Source organism: Dendroctonus ponderosae, unplaced genomic scaffold (genome assembly GCF_020466585.1).
Source record: "Dendroctonus ponderosae isolate FM_Combo_2020 unplaced genomic scaffold, Dpon_F_20191213v2 Dpon_F_20191213_8, whole genome shotgun sequence".
Lineage (NCBI taxonomy): Eukaryota > Metazoa > Arthropoda > Insecta > Coleoptera > Curculionidae > Dendroctonus > Dendroctonus ponderosae.
This window is the reverse complement of record NW_026019016.1, coordinates 12,306,381-12,330,859: the sequence shown is the minus strand read 5'-3', so window position 1 is coordinate 12,330,859 and position 24,479 is coordinate 12,306,381. Positions and strand designations below refer to the sequence as shown.

The 24,479-nt window shown below is 42.3% G+C and overlaps 7 protein-coding genes across 10 annotated transcripts in view; 1 reads left to right on the top strand and 6 right to left on the bottom strand.

Annotated features, from left to right (window-relative positions):
* LOC109541951 (ADP,ATP carrier protein 1) overlaps positions 1 to 946 on the bottom strand; it is an 18,485-nt gene extending 17,539 nt beyond the window's left edge. Inside the window, exons 1-2 of the mRNA XM_019910955.2 lie at positions 548 to 946; positions 228 to 489 (exon numbers count right to left, since the gene is read on the bottom strand). Of these exons, the coding sequence (XP_019766514.1) occupies positions 228 to 489; positions 548 to 704 (419 nt within the window). The 5' untranslated portion in view covers positions 705 to 946. The remainder of the gene's footprint in view (positions 1 to 227; positions 490 to 547) is intronic.
* Positions 947 to 1,234: 288 nt separating this feature from the next.
* LOC109541928 (transcription initiation factor TFIID subunit 4) lies at positions 1,235 to 9,945 on the bottom strand. Of its 4 annotated transcripts, none has more exons than XM_019910924.2 (13): positions 9,368 to 9,945; positions 7,419 to 7,550; positions 7,045 to 7,209; positions 5,799 to 5,978; positions 5,638 to 5,736; positions 5,371 to 5,583; positions 4,706 to 4,975; positions 4,319 to 4,637; positions 4,079 to 4,260; positions 3,839 to 4,022; positions 3,649 to 3,780; positions 3,275 to 3,405; positions 1,235 to 3,188 (listed from the first exon to the last, which is right to left on the bottom strand). In XM_019910924.2, the coding sequence occupies exons 1-13, from the start codon at positions 9,815 to 9,817 to the stop codon at positions 3,036 to 3,038; spliced, it is 2,610 nt and encodes an 869-aa protein (XP_019766483.1). In that variant the 5' UTR covers positions 9,818 to 9,945; the 3' UTR covers positions 1,235 to 3,035. The 4 variants fall into 4 exon arrangements, with proteins under 4 accessions (XP_019766483.1, XP_019766484.1, XP_019766486.1 ...); XM_019910925.2 differs by having other exon boundaries at positions 5,799 to 5,933; positions 9,368 to 9,944; XM_019910927.2 differs by lacking the exon at positions 7,045 to 7,209 and having other exon boundaries at positions 5,799 to 5,933; positions 9,368 to 9,908.
* Positions 9,946 to 10,741: 796 nt separating this feature from the next.
* Positions 10,742 to 16,713, bottom strand: LOC109541952 (ubiquinone biosynthesis protein COQ9, mitochondrial). The gene is made up of 5 exons (XM_019910956.2): positions 16,566 to 16,713; positions 14,097 to 14,374; positions 13,837 to 14,049; positions 11,889 to 12,098; positions 10,742 to 10,975 (listed from the first exon to the last, which is right to left on the bottom strand). Exons 1-5 carry the CDS (start codon positions 16,609 to 16,611, stop codon positions 10,940 to 10,942), a joined length of 783 nt encoding a protein of 260 aa, XP_019766515.2. The 5' UTR covers positions 16,612 to 16,713; the 3' UTR covers positions 10,742 to 10,939.
* Positions 14,740 to 16,569, bottom strand: LOC109541939. The gene has a single exon (XM_019910939.2). It carries the CDS (start codon positions 16,446 to 16,448, stop codon positions 14,832 to 14,834), a length of 1,617 nt encoding a protein of 538 aa, XP_019766498.2. The 5' UTR covers positions 16,449 to 16,569; the 3' UTR covers positions 14,740 to 14,831.
* Positions 16,714 to 16,807: 94 nt separating the features above from the next.
* On the top strand, positions 16,808 to 20,848 carry LOC109541927 (mediator of RNA polymerase II transcription subunit 24). The gene is made up of 11 exons (XM_019910923.2): positions 16,808 to 17,321; positions 17,669 to 17,878; positions 17,945 to 18,190; positions 18,247 to 18,437; positions 18,646 to 18,897; positions 18,965 to 19,175; positions 19,233 to 19,478; positions 19,535 to 19,742; positions 19,796 to 20,044; positions 20,133 to 20,343; positions 20,397 to 20,848. Exons 1-11 carry the CDS (start codon positions 16,994 to 16,996, stop codon positions 20,781 to 20,783), a joined length of 2,739 nt encoding a protein of 912 aa, XP_019766482.2. The 5' UTR covers positions 16,808 to 16,993; the 3' UTR covers positions 20,784 to 20,848.
* A 5-nt stretch (positions 20,849 to 20,853) lies between these two features.
* LOC109541940 (E3 ubiquitin-protein ligase arih1l-like) lies at positions 20,854 to 22,670 on the bottom strand. Its single transcript, XM_019910940.2, has 3 exons — positions 21,856 to 22,670; positions 21,464 to 21,762; positions 20,854 to 21,406 (listed from the first exon to the last, which is right to left on the bottom strand). The coding sequence occupies exons 1-3, from the start codon at positions 22,540 to 22,542 to the stop codon at positions 20,893 to 20,895; spliced, it is 1,500 nt and encodes a 499-aa protein (XP_019766499.2). The 5' UTR covers positions 22,543 to 22,670; the 3' UTR covers positions 20,854 to 20,892.
* A 75-nt stretch (positions 22,671 to 22,745) lies between these two features.
* On the bottom strand, positions 22,746 to 24,412 carry LOC109541943 (26S proteasome regulatory subunit 10B). Its single transcript, XM_019910945.2, has 6 exons — positions 24,192 to 24,412; positions 24,020 to 24,139; positions 23,451 to 23,960; positions 23,296 to 23,396; positions 23,026 to 23,240; positions 22,746 to 22,963 (listed from the first exon to the last, which is right to left on the bottom strand). Exons 1-6 carry the CDS (start codon positions 24,280 to 24,282, stop codon positions 22,825 to 22,827), a joined length of 1,176 nt encoding a protein of 391 aa, XP_019766504.1. The 5' UTR covers positions 24,283 to 24,412; the 3' UTR covers positions 22,746 to 22,824.
* Between the last annotated feature and the right edge of the window lie 67 nt (positions 24,413 to 24,479).

Here is a 24,479-nt window from a genome sequence, read left to right as displayed (position 1 = left end):
CGAGAAACATGCAAAACGGGACGGAAAACATGAAATTTTGCAATAATCTTGCGCCACCCTTGCACAAAACGACGATAATTTTTCTAATTTTATAGGCAACAGAAGACTGTGGATCCGCCCCTGAACAGAGCGCAAATTTCCGTTAGAACGCTGACAGAAAAAATTGGATAAGCAAAGCGGGAAGTGCTTAGTGCTTCGTTGCAGAATTTGAATGAAAGTGAGCTTACCGGGTTCTGGCATAGTCCAGAGGATAGACAAAGCATAGACTGGTGGCCCCAGCCGCTCCGCCTGAAGCTAAATTTCCCGCGAAATATCGCCAGAACTGCGTGTTTTTGTTGACGCCATCCAGAAACACTTTTTTGTACGTGTCTTTGAAGGCAAAGTTGAGGGCCTGCGTCGGGAAGTACCGAATAACGTTAGCCCAATTGCCGCGCCAATAACTGGCGAATCCTTGCTCCCTTGGGATGCGCACGAAGCAATCTATCATGCCTGTTGTAAAAACCGTTATTAGCGATTTGTGGGAATTTTGAAAAATGATGATCCATACCTTTATAGCGCTGCTCTTGGGTGATTTGCTTTGAAACCTCTTGGACTTGCAACAGCAACTTCACTCGTTCGATGGGGGCTACGGCCGTTTTTGCGACGGCCGCCGAAATGCCCCCGGCGAGGAAATCTTTGATAAAACTGTTCATGTCGCTCGGCATTTTGCAATTTCAATGGAAACTTTGCACTAGAGGGAAATTTTTATATTCAATCTACACTGTGTGAGTTTCGATTTTGAGTAACTGTCAAAATGACATCTACTGCCAATGGTGTGGGCGAGGTTTGATGTAATTCATTAAGTTGTGCTCTGTTTCACCTGCACGTTTAAACAAGGACAGACAATGAGGCCGGTGAAGTTTTTGTAGCAATTAATACAATGCCTTAGAAAAATGTGGATTGATTGATTTTAAAATACCACTTTTTGTATTTTAATTTGAGTGAGAAAAAGTTACTGAAATTTATGCGATAAGCGGATTTAATAGTTCATTAACTCGCAGAAAGAATAGGAAATTCTACATCGACAGAATGATGTTTTGTATCGAGAGAAGAATAAACAAGGCTTGATATATTTTATAAAAACAATTTAATAAAAATAGATATGGAACGATCATGGTACAAAATAAATACAAAAACTCCGATCACACGGACAAAATTTATATATACACCTACAGTTAAACAAAAAACTAAAGGATTTGAAATTGTTGCCTTTTTATTATACTAAATATTAATCTATAACAAAAATTATATAATAGTCTATGTTCAATAGGTACAATATAAAACAAACTTTTACAACTACTTACACGGTTAAGTTGCCATCTGTTGGAAAGTCTGTTGAAGCAGCCGATCATCAGCTATTGAATTTCATTCATCCAAGCTGCTTCACGCAGCTTCCAACATTAGCAGAAATATTTACAAATTCAATGCATTTTCTTATAAAGAAAATTGTTTTCGCATAGACAAAGTATGTACAATTCGTCGTTAGACCAACGAAATAATTTGATATATGCTTTATATATACAATTTTATCTACGACCTCAAGCGGCCAACTGGCAAAAGCTACAAATTTCAACTGTAGATTGCCAGCGGCCAGCTAAGTCTATACGGTCTACAAAAAAACCAAATTCGATAAGTTTACTGATGATTTTGCACTCAGCAATTGCCCCAGCAAGAAGTGTTTAACACGCAGTTTTGATACAAAACATCATTTTGTTGGGTGATTCTATACAGGATGAGTCAGCGAAGCGATTCTCTTAGATCGTGCAGAAATAGCGACAAAAAAAAACGTTCATATAAAACTGTGTTGTTACTTTGAACTATACGGGGTAACAACCACAACACTTTTATATAAACGTTTTATCAGTCGTTATTTCTATACGATCTACGAGCCAGTCTCGCTTCGCTGACTCACCCTGTATATCCCGGACGTTTTTATGAATAGAACCAACCGCCGCTATTTGAGAATGTTTTTTACAAGCGTCGTCAGTTAAAACGATAAATATTTTTTTTGCTTCTCAGTACCAGTGTTTGCCACCCGATTTAATCAGTAAACAGAATAGGAAGATTAAAAAATACATTAACAGCAATGTAAAATCCAAAACTTGTGACTGTTGTGAACTCTTATTTCAAACGCGTCACTTAATTACTGTATCTGCAAATAAGTTATTTGCATTACTAACCAACCGAGCTAAATTAGCTCCAGTAGAAATCGACAAATTTTCAAATAACGAAAGCCAGTGCCAATGAAAACGTCCGTGGGCTCATCATTTTCCTTAAGGTGTCGAGTTAAGACGGATATTTACCGGTAGCAAAAAATGTTTCAAAATCAGCTTAAAAAGCAAATAACCAAGCATGCACTAATATCGAAAAATGAAATAAAAACGAAAAATCCGACAAATAAACTGTATTTGGCTCCAAAAATCCAGTCACTGTATATAACAAATAATGTAAATTGTGAAAAACAAGTTCAAGAATTATTCGTCGCGCACCCAACTGTCGGACCGAAACACGTAAACTGACAATTTTTGCTCTAGGATGAGCAGGAAAGATTGCAAAAACAGCAACTAATCAAACAAGACAAACAGAAAATGTTTACTTAGTCGCATAGTGGCGCTTGTATGAATACGAGAAAGGTACACAAAGGGCAACTATTCCAACAAAGCTCATATTTTCTGGTCGGGATTTTTAGAGTAAACACAAAAATCGCTTAAGGGACACCGGAATCTTTTGTGGAAAACCACAGCAATGATTAACAAAGCGCCCTTCGCAAGGAGACAATTGCTTAGTACAAAACCTCTATCACATACAAGATGTCTCGTGTATAAAAATGCCCAGCCAAAACAGTGACTTTCGTTTGGGCCGCGCGATTATGCAGCAATGCGACCAGCGTTTTAGACTGTAGCTCGGAGACCACCACCAATCATCTCAACACAGTTCAGCCCGGAGGTGGCCAATATCACAAAAATGAGACTGAGACTGCAATACTCCAGTCGGTATCACTTAAGATACGACTTGTACAACAGTTTGCTTTTGCACAGGTCCTTCTCCGATTCGAACAGAAAGTGTATGTCGCGCATTGTTACCTTTTTGATGCGTTGCCGTAACGCCATTTGACTACGCGAACTATTATTCTGTCCCGACGACGAACTCTGCAAAAAAAACCATCCGGTTAGTTGTGTTGAATTCTCGCTGAAAGCTGATTTTCCAATAGAGCTTAATAGGATTCGATGAGTACCTGAGAATTTGATGTAAAGTCGTTCTCTAAACGCGGCTTCTTCCGAGGTCCGATGGCTTGCAAGGCGGTTGCGTTCGCCTCTCTTTGCCGAAGTTCTTCCATTTCGACTCTTTGCATTTCTTTCGCTTTTGCTAAAAAAAAACATGTTTTATTTAAACATTCAAATCACGCCACTTCATGCTGTTAAGTGACTTAATTGATTAGGAACATTTAGGATTTTTTCAGGAATATGCCGGAGCTCAACTGTCGTTGACCATTGCATGTAAAGTATGTTTTTATTGTAAACTTGTTCAAATTAACCCAATGCTTTATAGAATATATTAACGTATGTGTTCGTTTAAAAGAACCGAGCTTTGAAATCCCTTTACAGTTACCTTTGAGTTTTGCCTGTTCTGGATCTTCAGTCTTAGACCGACTTTTGGCGGCTCGTAACAGCATCTCCCTCTCCAATTCCTCATGCTTTTTCCTCTCAGCCTTGTCAAGGTCCTCCAAGAACTTCAATTGGCCTACAAGCAATAACGTTAGGGCCCACAGGACGCGATTGGGGGCACGCTGAATGTATACCTTTAACATCGTTCGTAATCTCATATCTGGAATCACTTTTAACAATTTCTAGTCGGTGTTGGGTGATCACAGCTAATCTCTCGACGAGATACCGGAGTCTTTCTTGCGCCCCATGCGAGATGCACGCCGCAACGTCGCCCGTACTCGGGTCGTCCAGTCCGTGCTTTGCCATAATTTGCCTAATCTACAATCAGTTGATTTTTTAAGTGGGTCCAGCTGGAAGAAGGGGGAGATATTTACCTTATTCTGTAGTGGGCCCAATGAGCATAAAATATCTTCTTTACAGGACCGAATTTGCGTGCCCACATATTCGGTTGAGCCGAGAATTTTTTGAGTTTCCTCGGCCAAATTCACGCCGCCCATGGCCGCGACATCATTGATATCGTCGTCTCCAGTGTATGCTGCCGAAAACGATTTCTTTTCTGCAAGTGACAAAACGCGTCAAGTATCGACCCCTTTGCAAAGTTGAATTTTAGATACCTTTCTCTTTGGCTGAGGAGCGAATTGTCCCCAGATTAGAAATCACCCCTTTTCCTCCCACAATCTGCACACTCTTGCCACTTGACTGCGCTAAATTCCGCTGCGGCACGGGCCTCCCCTGGCCAACAGGCCGGACTTGAACTGACCGAGGTGGGGCTGGTCTGGTCTGTTGATTCAAAATTTGGGCCTGCTGTTGACCGCCAGCTCCTGCATAAACTGGATGAAGCGCCGGCGGCTGCGAAGATGAGATCGAAGACTGTTGGATGATGGTCCCTTGTTGCTGCATGCCAGATTGGCCTGCCTGTCGGATTGTTGTCACCTAGAAATTTACATTGTTAAAAAACATCCAAGGAGAATCTCCCGCTTGTCTGGTCTGCGCCAACTCACCATCCTTGTTTGCTGTAAAGGTTGGCCTCTGAGCGGCCCGATGACTCTTTGCTGGACGAGACCGCCAGGCGCTGTTGGCGCTCGAACTACCGCAGCTCCGGGCCCGACAATCCGCACTTGTTGGCTGGTTAGTCCGGGGGCGGTGCTCCTTACGGTTTGGACTGTGGGCACACTTGCCGCCGAAAAGACTACATTGGGGGGCGGCGGCCTGATTCCATCGATCGTCAGTTCATTGTTTGCCAGCGAGTGCCGTAGAAGTGGCAGACTTTTCTGTAAGAAAACGTAGTTTGAAACGCTGGAGCGATGAGCAGTGTGGGGGATGCACGCTTAACACGTTCTTCTTCGTCGCCGGAGGCAGTTGATTTGGACATTGAAGCTCAAATCATGTTTGAAATCGATTAACAGTTCCAGTGGGGTTGGTGACATTTGTCAGTTTATTTTTAAGTAAGCAAAGCGACCGGTAGGGAGGCATTTTGCGACATTTGCAAGGCTCTGTGGCCTAATAGAGCGCTAGCCAAAAGGGCATTGAGTATAGAGGCTGAGCTGAATTTGATCTGAGAGCCCAATAGACGAGCTAGAAACTAAGATCGTTTCTGGATTAACTTGATTGGAACATGCTCTTTTGATGGAATGCAGTCCCCACATAGGATTGAAGCCAAACGAACCTTTAGAAAGCCGATAAGACATGGCTGTGGACTTGCGTTGAGCAAGCGCTCCAACTTATCACAGAAGTCCTCGGGTTCCACCTTGTTATCGATCAGTTCCTGTATCAACGTTCTTACGTTTCGTTCGACGGATTTGGGTTCGCGACTCGACAGCTCGAGCAAATTGGCCAGAAACTTGCGGCATTTTTCTTTGGTATTATCGTTTGCTGGCCGCTGAAAAACCACATTAAATTAACGTTGGAAACCCGCCAAACAGAATCAAATTACCTGTATGGGTTGCGTGGTTTGCACAATGGGCTGTGTGGAACTGACTGTGGTGGTGCCCCCTGCCTGCACTGGATTGGTTGCTGCAGTGGATACGGTTTGCTGTAACGCAAAACACTCGATTACTCTTCAAATTCTGGGGGATTTGCGTTCTGAGTACTTACCGCAGGGACAGTCTGCATGCGAAAGGTCATTGGTTGGCCGCTCGCTTGAGACGTTGTTAAGTTGGTTGTTGCAGTCGCCGGTCCAACTCGCAACAGTTGATACTGACCGTTTTCGGTTTTCAGCAATAGGGCCCCCTGTTGACCCGGTTGCAAACCGTGAAATGACTGTAACGTTAGTTGCTAAAAGACCGAGAGACATACGGACATCGTTAGACAAACATACATTCAGCACGGAAGCAATGGCTTTATATAATACATACGAAGCACATTGAGCGATTGTGTTCTAATTTTCATCAACACAGTGTACAGGCAGTGAACAGCATCTTTGAAATGGTAAAATGCTCTGGCTGTCCATCGCCTGCACACCTTCAGAGGCCAGACTGTGAGTAAAGTTGCAGATAGTTGGATTTAATTCCTAGTGAGTGGCTTGGAAACTCAAGTGGTTTAAGCGCAAAGTAAAGTGACCATTGGAATGTGCGAGCCGATAAGGAAACTGATCAACAAAGTCCTTTTTAACAACGTATCTGAGAATCTGGCAAGATGTGTCAAAAGACCTTTTGCTTGCACATAGGAACTATGGGCTTTTCTAATAAATAGTTTAGGGTTTTCGAGATTGGGCTTGATTGTTTCGCATAACAATCAGCTGAAGTTTAAGTGGAAACATGATTGGCTAAGTCGTAATAGTCTCACAGTCTGGTCGCAATAAAATTTAAAAAATTCAAAATAAATACACAACATTATCTAAATACGTGCAGTGTGTAGCAAAGTTGTTAATTGATTCCCCGAAAATAATAAAAAAGGCTTGAGCCCCACATTTGCAAAAACTCAACTGATGCTACACACTGTAAACTCCCACTGTTGCACAGAAAACATTTGGACAAACGTCCAAACAGCCTGCATTAAATAACATCTAAATCCCTAATTTACTTTAAGGAACGATCAAATCTAAGCTAAGTGTTATGATATGGCTACCCCAGCACCAAGTATTAACAAAGATAGATAGTTAGTGGGAACTTAGTAACGAAAGCAACATCAACTCAGACTGAACGAAACTGCTAAAAATAAACGACGACAAATCACAAATACGATCTACTGCAAGTACTGGACCTACTCATGTCCAGCTGATACCGACATAATGTACTGTTTGGCGAATAGGAAGGTTTCGTTTCACCCCCCCAACTAGCAATTTAAGCAGTCATATCAGCCAAGCGAAAACCTTCCTATTCAACGGCAAACTAAAACTTACAGGTGTGCCAGGGCGGGCGCCTACAAGCCCAGGGGCGGCACTCAGAACGACCCTGGCTTGCCCTTTGGTTTGGCCCCCCTGTGGACGTGGCATATTGACCACTTGCAGATTTGATAGGATTGGTTGAGATGAGACACCGATAGTTGTTTGAATGCCTTGCGTGCCCTGCAATTAGTTCTCGCCAATTTGAGTAAAGGAATGGGGGTGAGTGGATGGTTTTGGGGCATGTTAGTTTTCCCAAACGAGAACAGAAATAGATGTGAGATGCATTAGATGCTATTAGAGTGAGATGTTGATCATGTCGACATAAAGCAGTAAGTGTTGAGTTAATGAGAAATTGTGAGCAGATTTTTCTGAGGCATAGAGTGACTTACATTATTGGCCTGTTGGACGGCATTTACTGGAACGGTGACCAGGCCGGGTGTTCCACCGGGATTTCCTGCTTTGAGAACGATTGTCGGCGCTTTCTGAACGGGAACTTGAGGGGAGGCGGTTGAACTCAGTACCTGAAAATTTTATGTTGTGTTTTTTAACAAAGCATTTGTGTATAACGATGCACTCCATATTGAAAACGCAAAACGAAGAAAATCACACTACTGTTTGGATAGTCACTTCATCTCAAGAATAAACTGCTTATGCGAGTGTAAATAGACAATAGTAGTTTTCGATACAAGGGCGAAAAGTATCGCCGTCAGGAGTCAGGAGTTCGAAAAACGGATTTTCGCCCTCGTATCGAACAATGTTTTTTAATCGAATAAAGGACACAGCACGAATAATAAGTTATAATAAATAAAAATAGCCAAAAATAAAAGCCGTCAACTTCATATTTAAAATTTGATGTCAAAGCCATTTTTGAAATTGTCATGTTTTGACGTTGTTGTCATGCATATTTTGCATAAAATTTGCGATCTGTAAAAAAATCGCGTTTTGCTGTGGCAACATCGGCGAGTGCAAAAAATAGACCATTTGAACGACTTTGAGAGTGAACTCGTAACAAAGTTATAATTTACAAATTGTAAGTAAACTTTAAATTATGATCAATAGCTCTCTATAAATCTACGTAATTCATTAAAAAGCCTGTCGTTTACTTTTTAATGAAAATACTTCAAAATATTTTAAGACAGTGGAACGTCCAATTTGTCAGATTTACTTTTTGACTTTTTGATTTAAAATTTTTACTTCTGATCGAAAAATGGCACTTTTAGATTCATTCGAATGAAAATAATATTACGACGAATGACAGATGTCCAACCAATAGAAACACTTTCGCATCATCGCACAAACGGCTGCATGGGACACGGGCTTTAGATGTCACATGCCATGTCAGATTAGACATCGATGTCGCCGACTGAACGAGCCTTAAGTCAAACATCAATACATTCATGCTAATAATCACAAAACACTGAAATGAGAACGAGAGCAACCTACTTGACGTTTTTCTTTGAACAAATGCCGAGTTTTCTTTAGGGCCGATTTACAGTCGGCAATTTTATTGCCCGCAATATTTAGTTCTACGCCTGCGCATTTTATCGCACTTGTCGGCTATAGTTCCAAACCTAACATTTCTTGCAACTTGAGGGAATTTTAGTGACATCTGTAACTTATGTTAATCACAATAATTCCCTTCGCAATATAATTGTAACCTCAATCGTAAACAAACTTTGGAATTTTCGCGTATGGTGAATACTTGGTACGCTTGATCGATTTGTCTAAATGTGAGGTTTAACATTGCACACTGTAAAGCGGAATACTAAAATTATAGCTGCAAGAAAGTTGCGGGCAATAAAATAGCCGACTGTAGAGACCGACCGGAAAAACTCCAGGTTTTTGGGAAAAAACTAAAATTTCCAAATAGAAGCAACAAATATAGATAGATTTGCAAGGAAACCTGTGCCAAGCATGCCATAGCAAATCCAAGCATTCAGCTTCACATACAAGGAGCAATTAAGTGAAAACAATAGTAAATCTGTTACATCGTAAAGCACATGGCAAAGAACACATGTCAATAGCAAATGACATCTGTCATTGATTAACCACAAACAAAAACAAAAACCCATCGCTAAATTGGAAAGCCAGCTAGAAAGATCTGATTGAAGAGTCCTAGCTGGAGGTTGTAACCTATTTCATCAGACCGCCAATTTCACCTATCGCATGCCTGGGCTGGAAAACCGGCGAGAATTGGGGCTTTTCGTCAATCAGCAATAGAAACAATGATGAAAAACTCCGTTTCTAAACCGAGTGTGATCTACAAATGCACAACGCGGGGCACTTGTACATCACATGGGCTGCCTTAAATTCTACGTGAAAACAAATGTATGCAAACCGTTTGGGGAGCCATGCCGATGGTCCCGTTAGGTAATTGGGTCTGCTGAGGTCTCTGCTGGATCAAGGTGCCTTGGCTGCCTTGTGAGTAGACGATTTTTAACCCTTCGGGGGGTTTCTGGTCGTTTTGCTGTAACGTGTAGGTCGACGTGATAGTCGGCTGCTGAGTAGCGTTCATATACGCGTTATTAATTTGTTTATCCACAACACTGGTCATATTGCCGCTAATCGAGTCACCGTTGGCGATTGTCCCATGTTTCTGAGGGGCTGCCCCAGTCCCGCCGTTTGAGATGGGACTGTTTACGTGGTTCTGCTGCAAAACCGTATTCGTCTGTTGAGGGTGAGGCGCCGATGAAACTAGTTGATTTTCTAACGAACCCACGATTGCACTCACGGCCGATTCGTCCACATCTGTGTTTAGAGCTTCCTCGAGAAACTTTGCTGACGCCATTTTCCGAGACTCAACTGAACAAATAAAATACGCATGGTCAGGGAGCTTCTGATTTTAGGCCCTGTTGTCGGCTGCTCTCATCAACAGCCGATTATCACTCCCTGATGGCTATTTCTCGCTAAAGCTGTGAGAAAGAGCTGATTAAAAATCGCGGCTTTTGATTATTAAAGCCCATTTTTGCTGGTTGAGGTCTGCGACGGCAGATCATATTTTTGAAATTGTTAAATCAAGTGGATTAGCATCCGGGAACTGAGACGCTGCCGAGGATCTGGCACCCATGGAGACGACTGCGCATAGGGTGTGAACAGGTCAAATGCAGAAAAGCGTATGAAACAAAACTTGAAATATCGCGAACATAAACCAAAGTGACTCGATTTTCGACGGGGCGAGCCATAATTTACAAACACGATCCAAAAACTTGAGCGCGCCACCTCTACTCTTTAAGAGAGCAAACGTGTCATCATCATCTACACATCTTGGGTGATGTCACTAATCACCTAGCTAAAGGCGGGAAATTCAATTGACCGCTCGCAGTTCGCTCACAATTGATAAGCAACTACAAAATCCCAAAGAAAACAATTTGAAAGCGACAATTTTACCAAAATCGAGCGGTTGTCTCGAAAGAAAACGAAAAATGTGCTTTTATTAGAGTTTAAAACTTACTTTAGCTTCTTCCGGTCCGAAGGGCCTTACTTCCGACGTTATTTAGCGGAAATCTCAAAGGGTGGTTGACAGAAGCGGTTAAATGACGCTTGTCACGGCATCAAAGTTAAACATCTTAGACAAAGAAAGACAAACTCTCTAGTGTGAGCAAATGAACGACTATATGGTCGTTCATAAACAGACTGTCTTAAGAACCCGCTCCTAGCTACAAACGAGCGCCGTTTCTAGCAGAAACGTCCAAACTTCAAACAATAAGTCAGGTAAGGATTCAATATTTTATTAGTAAAACGTAATTATTTGCTAGGTTTGGGCCACCCTAAACCCCTGGAATTATCATGAAAAATATTTACTAATTTACAATTTAATAACCCAACCAGGCAATAAGATCACATTTGCTTGTCTCTAGTTTTTACAATGAGGAGACTAATTTGGTAAATTCCTGCGTAAATCCTAACTTAGCTACTTGTTCCAACTGACTCCCAGGATATTCCGTGCCTGGAACGATAAAAACAAGATATTAATCGATTTGGCTTGATATATATTTTTTTGGTGCATAAGCGCTGCAGTGCTGCAGAACTCTTTTACAGAGAGAGATGGAGACGTTACTTACGTACTTCACACTTTGCATGCAGTGTTTTAATCATTAATTATGTCATAATAAGTACAGGTGTGTTCATAAGTGTCCCAATGATAGAGTAAAGTAAGTTTACGTTTAACCGGTATGATTTGTTCCAAAATTCTGCTGGTTATATTGGAAAGGTTTCGGGGGATGTTGCCAGTTCAACCCAAAATAGGCGGAAAATCAAACAAGACACTTGCTCCTAAACTTTGGCGATTTTACCCCCGTCTTGGAAATTAAATTTTGCGCGTAAAACCCGCGCGGGTCGATAAACATGTCTCAAATCTATCATTCTTTCATTCAATCAAAATTTCCAAATAATACCGCTTAAGCAAGCCACAACTTCCATTACTCCATCCTTGGGACACCCTGTATTTATTTTAAAATTTTTTACTTTTTTAGAGCCGCTTACGCACCATTTTGCTAGTGTTCGAAATGAAATTCTAAACTAAAAAAAAAGTTCCAATAAAAATATGTCCGAGAACGGTTAGTTTAAGGTGTAAAGGGCAACTAAAATTAATTTACAAAACATGTTTTTTTAAAACCTTTATTGGTATTTGAACGAAACTTAGGTAGGAAGACTGCATCTTTAAACGAAATTTTTGGTAAAAAACCTAAATTAACTTTGGAGCGCTTCCAGACCTTTTTACGGAAAGATCAAGAAGCAAAACAAATGTTGAACCGATTGGAGTCGTGTTTATCGACTTGAAGCCAAGTTTTATCCCTTTTAGAGCCTTCAAGATAATTCACTATATCTAGTAGAGTAATTAGTTGGCTATTAACACTTACGGTAACAAACGCTGATTTGGCGACATCTTTGGCACCCTGACTGGTTATATCTGATTTGCTGATAATCTCATGCAGCTGAACAGCTTCGTCCATGCGGCGCTTTAAAAAATTCCAGGTGTTCTGTTGCTCCAGCGACTTGTCTTGGATAAGATACAGTTCTGTGGCCTTATAGACGCCTGCTACTCCTAAACGCCTCATATACCAGTTGAACTAGAAACAGAAATAATCCAAGTGTATTAACAACCTCAATGTTTCAGCAAAACCTGCAGATGCACGAAAATTGTGTAAATAAATTTTTATTTTTGGACGAAATTTTTCCAACCGACGATTTTTTGGAAAAATGAAAATTTTCTCAAAATGTCTTAAATTTTACATCATTTTGAGCTCACGGACGCGAGGAATGCATCGAACTTATTGAAAAACATGCTAGAAGTTTCAGATCCGAAATAATGGACATTTTCGGCACATTTTAAGCGTTTTCGAGCGTTCACGATCTTTAGCCGACGATTTCTTCCGTATTACTGACCCAAACACTTTATAAATGCATATTTGTGAGCTTCTTACGTCGAAAGCAATCGATTGAACGAAAAAAACAAGCATGTGAAATTTTGATGTTTTGTCGAAATTTTTCCAAGGGTGGAGGTCGATTTTTTGAAAAAATTTTAATTTTTTCAAAATGTCTTAAATTTCGATTCATTTTCAACTGACGGACGCGAGGAATGCACAGAACTCATTGAAAAACATGCTAGAAGTTTCAGATCCGAAATAATGGACATTTTCGGCACATTTTAAGCGTTTTCGAGCTTTCACGATCTTTAACCGACGATTTAGTCCGTATTATTGACCCAAACATTTTATAAATGCATATTTGTGAGCTTCTTACGTCGAAAGCAATCGATTGAACGAAAAAAACAAGCATGTGAAATTTTGATTTTTTGTCGAAATTTTTCTAAGGGTGGAGGTCAATTTTTAAAAAAAATGAAAATTTTCTCAAAATGTCTTAAATTTTACATCATTTTGAGCTCACGGACGCGATGAATGCATCGAACTCATTGAAAAACATGCTAGAAGTTTCAGATCCGAAATAAGGGATATTTTCGGCACATTTTAAGCGTTTGTTGAGCGTTCACGATCTTTAACCGACGATTTCCTCCTTATTACTGACCCAAACACTTTATAAATGCACATTTGTGACCTTCTTACGTCGAAAGGAATCGATTGAGCTCAAAAAACACGCATGTAAAATTTTGATTTTTGGCCGAAATTTTTTCAAGGGTGGAGGTCGATTTTTTGAAAAAATKAMAATTTTCTCAAAATGTYTTAAATTTTACTTCATTTTCAGCACATTTTAAGCGTTTTTGAGCTTTCACGATCTTTAACCGACGATTTCTTCCCTATTATTGACCCAAACACTTTATAAATACACATTTGTGACCTTCTTACGTCGAAAGGAATCGATTGAGCTCAAAAAACACGCATGTGAAATTTTGATTTTTTGCCAAAATTTTTCCAAGGGTTGAGGTCGATTTTTCGAAAAAATGAAAATTTTCTTAAAATGTCTTAAATTTCACATCATGTTCAGCTGACGGACGCGAGCAATGCATTGAACTCATTAAAAAACATGGTAAGAGTTTTAGATGCGAAATAATAGACATTTTCGGCACATTTTAAGCGTTTTTGAGCCTTCACAATCTTTAACCGACGATTTCTTCCTTATTATTGACCCAAACACTTTATAAGTGCACATTTGTGACCTTCTTACGTCGAAAGGAATCGATTGAGCTCAAAAACACGCATGTAAAATTTTGATTTTTAGTCCAAATTTTTCCAAGGGGGGGGGTCGATTTTTTGGAAAAATTAAAATTTTCTCAAAATGTGACACACAAGTGCCGTAAGACACAGAATTACCCATGTTACATGTATTTGCAAAAGAACGAACTATACTTACATCCACTGATCGATCTCCTGCATAATAGCAAATATCATCAACCATTGTAAGAAGCGCAGCCAATGCAGTGGGAACATTTGGAGGTAGAGACATGATGGCAATGGCTTGGGGCCATTTATGCACATAAGGAACCAACATTTTCAGTCTCTCCTGTATGGCCAATTCAACAAATTGACCGGGACTTATGGGTTTATCGGTGAAATCCTTTTGAAACTACAACCCGAATAGAATAAGAAACGAATGTTTCTGCTAAACATTACCTGTTTCAAAATCTCCACCAATTTCATGTTGGAGCTCGTGTTAAAATAGTGCACCAAATCACCGGCTCCTCGTGTGAACATTCCATGGCTAATTCCTGGATATCCAACCTTTTCTGCCCCTTTGCTGAGGCATTCCTTTGACCAACCCTGGTCCAATACGTACGGCAAGGAGGCCGCTAGAATCTTATTTCTGATATCATCTTCATAATTTTCGCTATTGTTCTCTGTGGGCGATTGCGAGCAGAATTTGCTATGTGATATCCATATCGCACAGGTATCTAACAAGGGCCAAAATTTCATCAATTAGGCAGTGAAGATCAATAAATTTCAATTGCGCTCGTTTAGATACAATCAAAATATCGGGCATATTTGGAAACTGTTTGGTTTGCCATATAAAGTGTTTATTTATTATGCGGCCAATTAAGTTAAGTTCCACGGTAAAAGCAGCTCTATATTTTCCGCAAAGAAGCCAAGTTTTGGAGTGCTGGATAATATTTGTCGAATCTCAGATGTAAAGAAATCTTCTAAATTGATCAAGGCATTGAAAAAAATGGCTCAACGGAAATTCCGGGATGGAAAAGGTGGCACAAACCCTGAAAAAATAATGCGCAATTCTAAAGGTTAGGCGAATCAAACAACACACTTAAGAAATACCATGTATATTAAACAGCAACTTTCTACAGCACTTCCGGGCTCTAGTGAGCAAAGCAATTCGGTGCGAAGGACATAAACAAACTATTTTTCTTCAAGCAATTCCACAACTCTAGATAACACACTCTCAATTACATCTAAGCCTGCTAAGGAACTCTTGAGCGATGCCAATCGCTCTTCTTCAGAAGACGGCTCCACTTTTTCACCGGCCACCATTAGATTCAGCTCGCCTTTTGGCATGGTTTGATCGTCTATAGGAGTTCTGATGTCTTGTTCAAGGCGATTTCTTGACAACGTGATGCTTTTCTTTAACGGTTTCAGGTAGCTGTCTTCCAGTAGGGCCAACCAGTTTGCAACCTGAGTGACATTATTCTGGTCTTTGAGCAACAGATACCGAATTAAGTTGAGTGCGGATATAATTTGTTCGGAATCTTCCGACAGATTGGAGTCTTCGTCTCCTTTCAGACGACAACAAGCGCTTAAAAAGCGTTTTAAATGGACTCCTTTCAAGTATTCACTAATATCATCGCCCCATTCTCGATGGATCAGATCCTTGTAGAGCGTGATTAGATACCCCTTGAGGCCACTGTGACTTTGTACGGCCAGCGAGTGCTTCAATATCAAGTACACTCCTGTGGTGTCGAATTGTAATATAAAAGTGGTGAGGCACGTTAGGGCCATCTGCCTGATTTCTCTTGTATTGTTATAGACAATTGTGGTGGCCAGAAGCGAAATGAACTGTCCAGTTGATTCTAGTTCCAGGAGCAGATGAGACCATTTTTCCTCTTTAAGAGGAATAAGCAGGCGACTGGCCAACTTGATGGCCTTTTCAACTAACCCATCATGCTCGCTCTCTAGTAATGCGCACATCAAAGCGACGGATAATTCGAATACGAACTTGGGGCTGTATACCTTGGGAACTGCCTGCAGGCAAACGCCCTCGCAGTAAACCCAGTAAAATAAATGGGCAATCGCCAACTCATCTGGATGGAATCTCATATAAGGCGGATGTTGCAGGAACCCCAAGGGATCATCCATAGTTCTGAATATGTTGGCAACCGTTTTTTGCATAACCTTTCCGAATTCAATATCCAGGCTTTTGCTCGAGGCATCTTGTGTGAAGCAGAGTGGATTTCCTAACAGCTGAATCAAATGCGGTATCATCCCCTTAAGCAGCTCCGGGTTTTTTGTTCCATCAATTGTGGTCTCGTAAAATTTTACAATGGCTTTGTATAAATCGATGATCTTCTTCGGGTCTTGATTTGGAACATCGACTTCCTCCAAATACCTTCTAATGATCGAAAAGGAACGGCTTCGCCAGCTCTCGAACGACTGGTGGTGGTGTTTACGCATTGTCGGCCCCAATGCTTGCAGTGTAATTATAAACGTTTCGTCGCGGTCAGCCGATTGCAATAAGTTGGTTAGCTGATAGCCCGTTATTTCACTATTGCTCTTCTCAGCGAGAAAATCGAGCAAATTTTTGCAGGCATCATACACTTCTCGATTATTCGCATAATTGTCTTTCGTCAGGATCTCGGCTATAAAAGAGATCATGTACAGTGAACACTGATCGACGATTGCAACGTTTTTTTCAACTCTGAGCAGTCGGAGGACACGATCAAGGTCCACCCTCCGGATATGTTCGAAGTTGACGCAAATTTTCTTAACTGCTTCTACACTATTATACGGTTCCGGATACATTTTACTATACGTCCCATTCGCGTCTTAGAGTTGCAAACAAGTTCCACTACGTGATGTAATGAAAAAACTGACAATTGCTGCCCGTCTACATGTCGCAGATGGAATCAAAACACTTACAACGTACAGGTATCCTCAAGGCAGGCACCACAGCCACAAAGAACATTCTTAGCACCACCTTTTTCTTAAATACCAACAAAACATTGATTTTTTAAGGTTTACGGTTAGAAATCTGTCACTGTCATCTCTTCAAGCGGGTCAGAATCCACTTTATTGGCTGTAAAACAATCTGGCATCCCCGGTATTTGCCCAGGATAAGGTTAAGGCCGTCACTGCGCAGGTCACAGAGAACCTCTGTCACTGTCACCCTCAGCGTGGTTTGTTTATATGTACAATACTCGTCTTTATCTATGGTACAATGTTTGAGCCATAGAGAAAATATAATATTTTCGTTGTGTTAATCACATCTTTGGTTTGAGCTTGTGTAAAGAGGTAATTTTAGAATATTCTATATGTGCTTTGTGCGGTCGAGTGTAAAGGGCTAAACTATGGTGATGGAAAAGACAACCAGTAAGACCAGCTCCCTGCAAGCATTGCTTTTGAGGGCATGGAGGGAGCGCTGGACCGATCTGCAATGGGGTATCAACATCAAGACGGTGTTGCCGCGAGGCGTCAGTGGGGACGTCTACAATTTGGCCGATTGTATTCTGCAGCAGGCGGTTGTAGGCGATGGGGCCAACCAGTTAGTGCTCAGCTACTTGAGACACTCTCTCAGCGCTCAGCTGGTGTCGCACGCCGCTGTGCTTCAGCGGCTCAGCAAATACAGTCAGTTTGGAAAAGTGCACTGTATCACCAGTTTGCTTGAGTTCTTGGAAGGTAGGCAAATAATCAAATTAGGTTTTAGTCATCATAGCAGTATACCCAAGGAATATAGTTGTGCCACCAGGCACATGTGGTCGGAATGCCGCTTTAAAATTATAAATCACCAGTTCTGGATCCAAATACTTGAAGCAGTAAAGGGGCCATCTGGTTTATCGGGCCCTCGCATTTAAAGTTATCATAGAGAATTTTGCTCTTTAGAGCGTTCAACCAGTGTCGTGCCCGAAGGGTTGAGCACAATTTCTACAGCAAACTGTATCCAATGCTTTTATTGTGGCGAAGCCTACGGGCGCCACACTGGTAGAGGAACAATAAAAGCTGCAGCAATAATGGCTTGTTTGTAGGCATGCTTTCTGGAGTGACATGTTTTGGAAAACCCGAAGAAACAGTGCTGGCTACAGCCGTTCTCTCCATCGCTCTTTGGCTGCTGAATATCTTGCATAACTGCAGCGAAGCTGCAGGTCTGATCCAGAAAGCCAGTGAGCTTCTAAAAATCCTGCTGACTGATGACTTTTACATATCCATGATCTGTTTGGCCAAATACAACGATCCAGGTAGAGTCCAGGCCCATTACGCGCAAACAGCATGTTTTCAAGCTCAGAACTGTTTGTTTTTTTCAGAACTATTCCAGGAAACTAGCGCCAAATGCACAGAGGTTTTATCCAGACTTCCGGAAGCTGACGAAGTCACAAAATACGTAGCCAAGCTCGAACACATCGATATTCACATGCTGTGCCTTCCGGTGAACAGTGAAAAATGGCCCGGCTCTTTAGTGCAGTGCTGGCTGGAGGTGAACCTTATGAAGAAGCCCGATATGGATGCTTCTTCGCTGGCGGATCAGCTGCAAATATTCCAAAGGCTCAAAGGTAGCTATATTTAATGAGTTTTTATTATTATTGATGGTTATTGGTCCTAATGATAGGTTTTAGCGATTCGAGACTGTTCGCCGAATTGCTGCGAGGCAGCTTGCTCTGTTTCTACAACACCAACGAGTCGCCCCATGATAGCAGATGGGAGGCAATCACGTTCTTGAAAGTGCCCCATATTATTCAGGAATTGGCCGCGAAGTCTGACAGTGCCAGTGTGGTTAATGCTATCGAGCTGATTTTGCAGGTAATTTAAATATTAAACGGTAAAAAGTAAGTAAGTAGGACGTGGTGGGAATCTTGCGGTTTGTGATCTTCAGAACGTGTTTCCGTATTCCGGAGGAAAAATAGTCAAATGGTGGCGGGCGAAGAAGCAGATCTCTAGAAACTCAGTAGTTTTTCTGATTTTTTAATAAAAAAAGTGTATTCCCTAGTTAAAAAATGAACCCTTTCAGCATGGACCTTTGTTGGACTTACTAGATGCCAAGTGTTCCTACTCGAGCTTGAAATATTTGCTTGAAGAGCTGGTTAAGTTGAGGCTGATCAGCGAACCGCAAGCTGGCCATTTGCTGGAAATCCGAAAGCAGTCAACTAGCCTGAAATTGGACAATGGCGATCGAAGTAAACCGCGGGTGGTTGTGTGTGCCGAAACAACATTTTCAGGAATTATTAACTCCCTGTCAACGACCGAATATCATAAAGTGCAGGTACGAAAATTGTGTTAGTTGATGGATCAGATCGTTGTTTTCTTAACGATTTCACTGTGGTTTGCAGGAAGGAATGCTGGGCATGTTCCAGCAAATGCTAATCGCGAAAAATTTTCAACTCATCCTGGCAGCCGCTTGCAGTTTGGGCCAGTTGAAGACGCTGGTCAAACGCCTCATTCGATTCAATGAGTGTTTCAACTTCCTGAGCCAGGACAAGGCCAGAATCGAACAGTTTGACATCAGCTTTGTGATGCTCGTATCAATCGTACAGAACTTCGGTAAGCGCTAATTCCCTGCTTAGCCATAAAACCGCTGTTTTTGCTCAATTGCCGCAGGTGTGGAAGTTTTGGACACCGACGATGAATCCCTGATATACGAATGGGTGAACGAGTGTTTAGTGGACCGCCACATGCAGAAATCCCCAACTCAGCTGCTCCAGATCAGCGACCCCGTTATAGTGGAGGCGCTGATTAAGCAGTTCAATTCCTGCGAGGGCGATTTCAAGCCCAATCTCAAGCACAAGAACGTGCTGTTTAATATGCCTGGAGTCATGCACGAAGTGTTGGTGGCTTGGGAGCAAGGTACCAATCCGGCCAAAAAGAGAGTGTAAACACTGATGGTTCTTGGTGACTTCCAGGCGCTTTACACCCTTCGGATGTAAAACGAATCCTGGACGCAGTGAGGGGAAAGATGTGTTGTCTGGCTATAGCTGGGGCCACCTATTTGTGTTCCTACATGCGAACCGTGCCCCAGGAGAACCTACTGAAGCCCAAAAACATGGTTCAGCAGCTGCTTCAAGTGCCGCCAATCATTCCCAATCCCACAGCCGAAGAAGCCAGTCTACGGTAGTTGTGGTAGTTGTATTTTTGGCGCCGGGGACTAACTGGGGCGTTTCTAGAGATCGTTGGGAGCTGACCAGTGAAATCATCCGCAAAATTGAACGCGACATTCAATTGCCTACCACTAAAAGTAGTAGCAACTTGATGTCACGTTCACCAGCTACGGAGTGTTTGCACAGCACTTGGAACAGCGCAATTACGAACGGATGGCTCGACTATGATTCCGCAAGGATTTTACACTGCCTGTTGGATACAGCCGGGCCTAAGTGGCTAGTCAATGCTGTTATTCATGAATTGTTGAAACTGAGGTCAGTGGAATGGTGTATGTGCGATACGCGGTCACTACCCCGATTCAATAGTTTGAATCACAGTTGAAAGTAAAACTGTTGCTTGCAGGTTTCGAGAGCAGTTGCAAAGAGCAGTCGATCTGGCTTTAGCAATCTTCCACGTGGACATTGTGGCATGCACCACAGAGCTGCTGTCCCACATTTTACCCCAACTTTTGTTTGTGGATGTGCAATCCTTCAGGCTGGTCGAGCCGCAGCTCTCGTTCCTAGCTTGCCTTACCAGTTACTGTATTTACACGGCTTGGGACTCGGTGGCTAACGTGAGTACTAGACAATGAAATCTCGCCTTGCTTATGTCTAGTTTTGGTTGCAGGAGAGAGACGATGAGCCTCCAATGAAAATGCTCCGATTTGAGAACGTCGAGGAACCGGTCACGCCTGCCAAAAAGCTGATTCGTTCGCTGCTGCAACTGTTTTCCACCTTTGAAAAGATGGAGGGCGGAATAACGCCGCAGACGTACTTCGTTTACAATCTGATCAAGTCGCTGGTGGAAGTGAAGATTCAATCGGCAAATGCCATTCTGGCATATATTTCGCCTTCGTTGATTTCCGGCCTGTTGAAGACTCTGCCGGACCTGTTCAGTTTTCCCTTGTTGCTGCATTTGCACGATGTTTGCACCACTACCGGACGCGTGAATATGGCTAAGGATCTGTGCGTGTTGAGGAATTATCAATTAAAGAAATGTCTGAGAAGTTACTAATGGTATGAATAAATTGGAGGCCTTAGCATGAGACACCGTGCATGCCGCATAGGTAAGTGAAAATATCCTGGACTTTCAAATAATTTAGTACTCAACAACAAACTAGATTCTATTCACTGTAGAGCCAACAGTCCTTTTCATACCCCTCATGTACATGTTTGAGCAGGGCGATTTGGCGCCCATCGCAATATCTGTACTTGTCTTGCACTTTCTGCTTAATATCCAGCAGGTTTTCCTGAGTGATATCGCGCTCCAGATATTCGCTCAAAAGTTCGGTGGCTCTTTCCAGATCCTTTTGATTCTCCTCGAAAATCACAGACTGATTTGTTTTCTTCAAGTAATACGCGAAAACGTACGTGTACATCAATGTTTGCCGGCATTGGCACAGAATATCCACGGCCTTTTTCAAAAACTGCACCTCAATCCAGCTCATGTTATGCTGTTGCATTTCTTCCATTTTGTCCTTCACTGCTGCGTAAAGTTTGTGCTCGAATTTCAGCGATTGCATGTGATTCATGTATCGGTTGCAGTAGAACAAGTAGCGTTGCAGCGCAGCTCTGGACAGTTCTTGAGCGTCCCGAGCTGCCTTCGCCTCGTCCTCATCGTATCGGTTGCAATTGTACCTGGAAAACACGTTTATTGTCTGCAATGTGGATTCGTAATGGAAAAGCGAATCTCACCAAGAACTCCCATGCGGTTCCCATGGGCCCAAGCACACCCAGCAAAAGTCCGCTTTGCAATTTTGGTTTTTGCAAACCATGTGGTTGCAACCGCCGTCCTTTTCGATTGTGGCATTACATTTGGGGCATTCTTTCGTGTTGGCCGCCAACCAGTTGGACGTTTCGGAATCGTCGTCGCACTTTTTTTGCCATTTCTTCAGCAACGTGCACTTGACGGGATCGTGCCAATTTTCGCCGCAATTGAAGCAAAATCGATGCCCGCATTCACATGTTACTGGCTTTGTTTCCACATAAGTTACCTAGATTCGAATAGGACAAACGTGGTGATTTTTTGATGTGTTCTGAACTTGAAAATGGCCCGTTTTCAAGTGCGGAATAATACATTTAGCTACCTTAATGGCGTAGCTGCAGTCCGGACTGGGACACCACCTTAATAGTCTGTTGCATTTCACAAAACTGTTGGTGATTAAATGTTGGAATTTGAGCTTGACTCGCGGGTCCTTTAACAGTTCCATTACCGTTTCATCGTCCACTAAAATAGCACAATTATGGGCAGGACAAGCAATAGTTTGGCCAACGCCCTCTTCCATTATCTTTGTAGTCAAGTACTCGTTCCAACATTGGGTGCAAAATCGATGTCCGCACTCCAAGCCAGTCATATGAATGGGGGGATGAACAATGAAGCAGATCTCGCACTCTTCCGTTCCCAGCACTTTGTTGAACAGCCTCGGCTTAACAGCCGTGACTTTTTTGAACGGATTCACCACCCGCGCTTCCTTGAACAATTCCTCCTGGTTACCATCGAAGAACTTTTCCATCAGCTTCTCTTTGTCCCAGTTGAAGAAATTCAGCAGGATTCTCGTGGTTGTCGAGGGAATTTGAACGACGATATTCACATCCTTAATGCAATCGACCATGTGTTGGACGATTTCATCCGTCGAAAGCACCTCGTATTGATACTCGTCGTCGTAGCTTGGAAATTCTCGGCAGGAATTATCGGCGTCTATCGCAAAATCCACATCGTCTCCACTGGTTTCGTTACCCGAATCATCGTAGATTATTTCATCTTCTTCGTTCATTGTTCTAGTGTGTTTGTCATTAATTTTGGGATGAGTGGCTTCTAAAAATTAGCTGTTCCAAACTGATCGATTTCGACGTTTATCTGCCAAATATACACAGGTAGCCAATTTTGGGTGAAACTAGAAACATTTCTAAATTCACGTTTTACGCAAAAAGTGCATATTTTGATAAAAAATTTAAAAAATTCAATGAAAGGTAAAAATAAGCGATTACTTTTATTCCGCCAAAAATCCTCATCAAATTCTCAAAATATAGAAAACCTTACGCTACAGCGAAAAAACTTATATGGGCTTGTAGTCCAGTTTGCTCTCCAGCTTCTTGTTATCCGCCACTTTCCTCACAGCTTTCATAAAATCTTCCTGAATGACATACTCGCGTTCGGCCCTGATTGCAAACAGGCCCGCTTCGGTGCAAACGTTCCTAAAAATCAAGTAAAACCCGCACTTTAATGTGCACTGTTCAAAGGGGCTCAGGGTTTATACCTCAAATCGGCACCGTTAAAATTATCGGACAGCTTAACAATGGCTTCATAGTCGATTTCACCGTGTTTTGCAATGGGGCCAGCGTGGATTTTGAGGATTTCAAGACGCGCCTGTTCGTTGGGCAGGGGAATTTCGATTTTACGATCCAAACGTCCCGGTCGCAACAAAGCCGGATCCAGAGTATCCGGTCTGTTAGTTGCCATGATCATTTTTACCTGAAAAATATTGAAACTGCACTCTGACTGGAAACTATAAACGGCGTCTACTCACTTGTCCCAAGGAGTCAAAGCCATCCATTTGATTCAGCAGCTCCATTAGAGTTCTTTGAATCTCCCGATCGGCTGAAGTGCCCTCTGAAAACCTGCGGCCACCTAAAAAGGTCGCAAATCTCTACCACAACCCTTGCTGAAACCTCCAGCCCCTACCTATAGCGTCGATTTCATCCATAAAAATTATACAAGGCTGATGGTCCTTTGCATAGTTGAACATCTCCCGAATCAGCCTGGCTGATTCTCCAATATACTTATCAACAATCGCACTGGAGACCACTTTTAAAAAGTTGGCATCGAGCTGCGAAGCCACCGCCCTAGCCAGTAGGGTTTTGCCAGTGCCGGGGGGCCCATACAGAAGACATCCCTTGGGTGGGGTGATCCCAACCCGCATGAACAGCTCAGGATTGAGCAGGGGCAATTCAATGACTTCCCTCAGCTCCCGGATTTGTTCAGACAGCCCTCCAATGGCCGAGTAAGTCACATCCCCTGGGTCTTCATGACTCATGTTGTAAACCAACGGGTCCACTTCCCTGGGCAGATATCGCATGATGGTTAAAGTGGTCATGTCCAAAGCGACTCGAGTGCCAGCCTTCAGTTTCGCTTTGTCCAGTTGTCTGCGGCAGCCCACCACGTATCGGGGCCCATTAGTGGCTTTAACAATGACTAAACAATCAGAAAAATATCAAAAACTGAGTGAATGTGGGTGTTTGGGCAACACGTACACTTTTCTTCCGTTAGCTGCTTTAGGACCTCGCCGACGATCTGGCCCATGCTCTGCAAGGCCTTCAAGTCGTTCTCAGACTTGTCGTATTGCTTGGTAAGGTCCTTTAATTGTTCCCGCACTAAAAACTTTGCTCTGTAAAAAGTTACTGGGAATGTTGGCGGTTTACATACTTTCTTTGAGGCGGGATTCCACTTCCTTGTGCTCCAGCAGTTTCTTTCGGTAGTCCTGAAGGACCTTTGCCCGGTCGGCTAAAGTCGCCATTCCGCTTTATTTTTGTAAGGAAAACACAGAAAGTGGCCTCAATTCAATTGATGAAGATTGTGTTTAAAAATGTACCCAACTTGCATTTCAGGGTGACTAGCAAAACAATTTGACGTTGTCATCTAACCCGTCACATCGTATGCAGTGTTGCTCGACTGGGAGGAGGATCTTGATTCAACTATTTACAAATAATTTTA

What these genes read in the sequence shown, in the direction of transcription:
- LOC109541928 (XM_019910924.2), bottom strand. Translation starts at nt 9,817, where the DNA reads ATGGCGTCAGCAAAGTTTCTCGAGGAAGCTCTAAACACAGATGTGGAC. An exon ending in GTCTTATCGGCTTTCTAAAG is followed by an intron (nt 4,976 to 5,370) that starts GTTCGTTTGGCT and finishes GTTTTCTTACAG; the next exon opens with AAAAGTCTGCCACTTCTACG. An exon ending in ACTTTACATCAAATTCTCAG is followed by an intron (nt 3,189 to 3,274) that starts GTACTCATCGAA and finishes TTTTTTTTGCAG; the next exon opens with AGTTCGTCGTCGGGACAGAA.
- LOC109541940 (XM_019910940.2), bottom strand. Translation starts at nt 22,542, where the DNA reads ATGAACGAAGAAGATGAAATAATCTACGATGATTCGGGTAACGAAACC. An exon ending in ACTGCAGCTACGCCATTAAG is followed by an intron (nt 21,763 to 21,855) that starts GTAGCTAAATGT and finishes ATTCGAATCTAG; the next exon opens with GTAACTTATGTGGAAACAAA. An exon ending in GAACCGCATGGGAGTTCTTG is followed by an intron (nt 21,407 to 21,463) that starts GTGAGATTCGCT and finishes CGTGTTTTCCAG; the next exon opens with GTACAATTGCAACCGATACG.
- LOC109541927 (XM_019910923.2), top strand. Translation starts at nt 16,994, where the DNA reads ATGGTGATGGAAAAGACAACCAGTAAGACCAGCTCCCTGCAAGCATTG. An exon ending in AATATTCCAAAGGCTCAAAG is followed by an intron (nt 18,191 to 18,246) that starts GTAGCTATATTT and finishes TCCTAATGATAG; the next exon opens with GTTTTAGCGATTCGAGACTG. An exon ending in ATCAATCGTACAGAACTTCG is followed by an intron (nt 19,176 to 19,232) that starts GTAAGCGCTAAT and finishes CAATTGCCGCAG; the next exon opens with GTGTGGAAGTTTTGGACACC.
- LOC109541952 (XM_019910956.2), bottom strand. Translation starts at nt 16,611, where the DNA reads ATGTTCTTTGTGGCTGTGGTGCCTGCCTTGAGGATACCTGTACGTT. An exon ending in CAGGAGATCGATCAGTGGAT is followed by an intron (nt 12,099 to 13,836) that starts GTAAGTATAGTT and finishes TTCTGTTTCTAG; the next exon opens with TTCAACTGGTATATGAGGCG. An exon ending in CCAAATCAGCGTTTGTTACC is followed by an intron (nt 10,976 to 11,888) that starts GTAAGTGTTAAT and finishes TTATCGTTCCAG; the next exon opens with GCACGGAATATCCTGGGAGT.
- LOC109541939 (XM_019910939.2), bottom strand. Translation starts at nt 16,448, where the DNA reads ATGTATCCGGAACCGTATAATAGTGTAGAAGCAGTTAAGAAAATTTGC.
- LOC109541943 (XM_019910945.2), bottom strand. Translation starts at nt 24,282, where the DNA reads ATGGCGACTTTAGCCGACCGGGCAAAGGTCCTTCAGGACTACCGAAAG. An exon ending in GGAATCCCGCCTCAAAGAAA is followed by an intron (nt 24,140 to 24,191) that starts GTATGTAAACCG and finishes CAAAGTTTTTAG; the next exon opens with TGCGGGAACAATTAAAGGAC. An exon ending in GCAGCTAACGGAAGAAAAGT is followed by an intron (nt 23,961 to 24,019) that starts GTACGTGTTGCC and finishes CTGATTGTTTAG; the next exon opens with TCATTGTTAAAGCCACTAAT.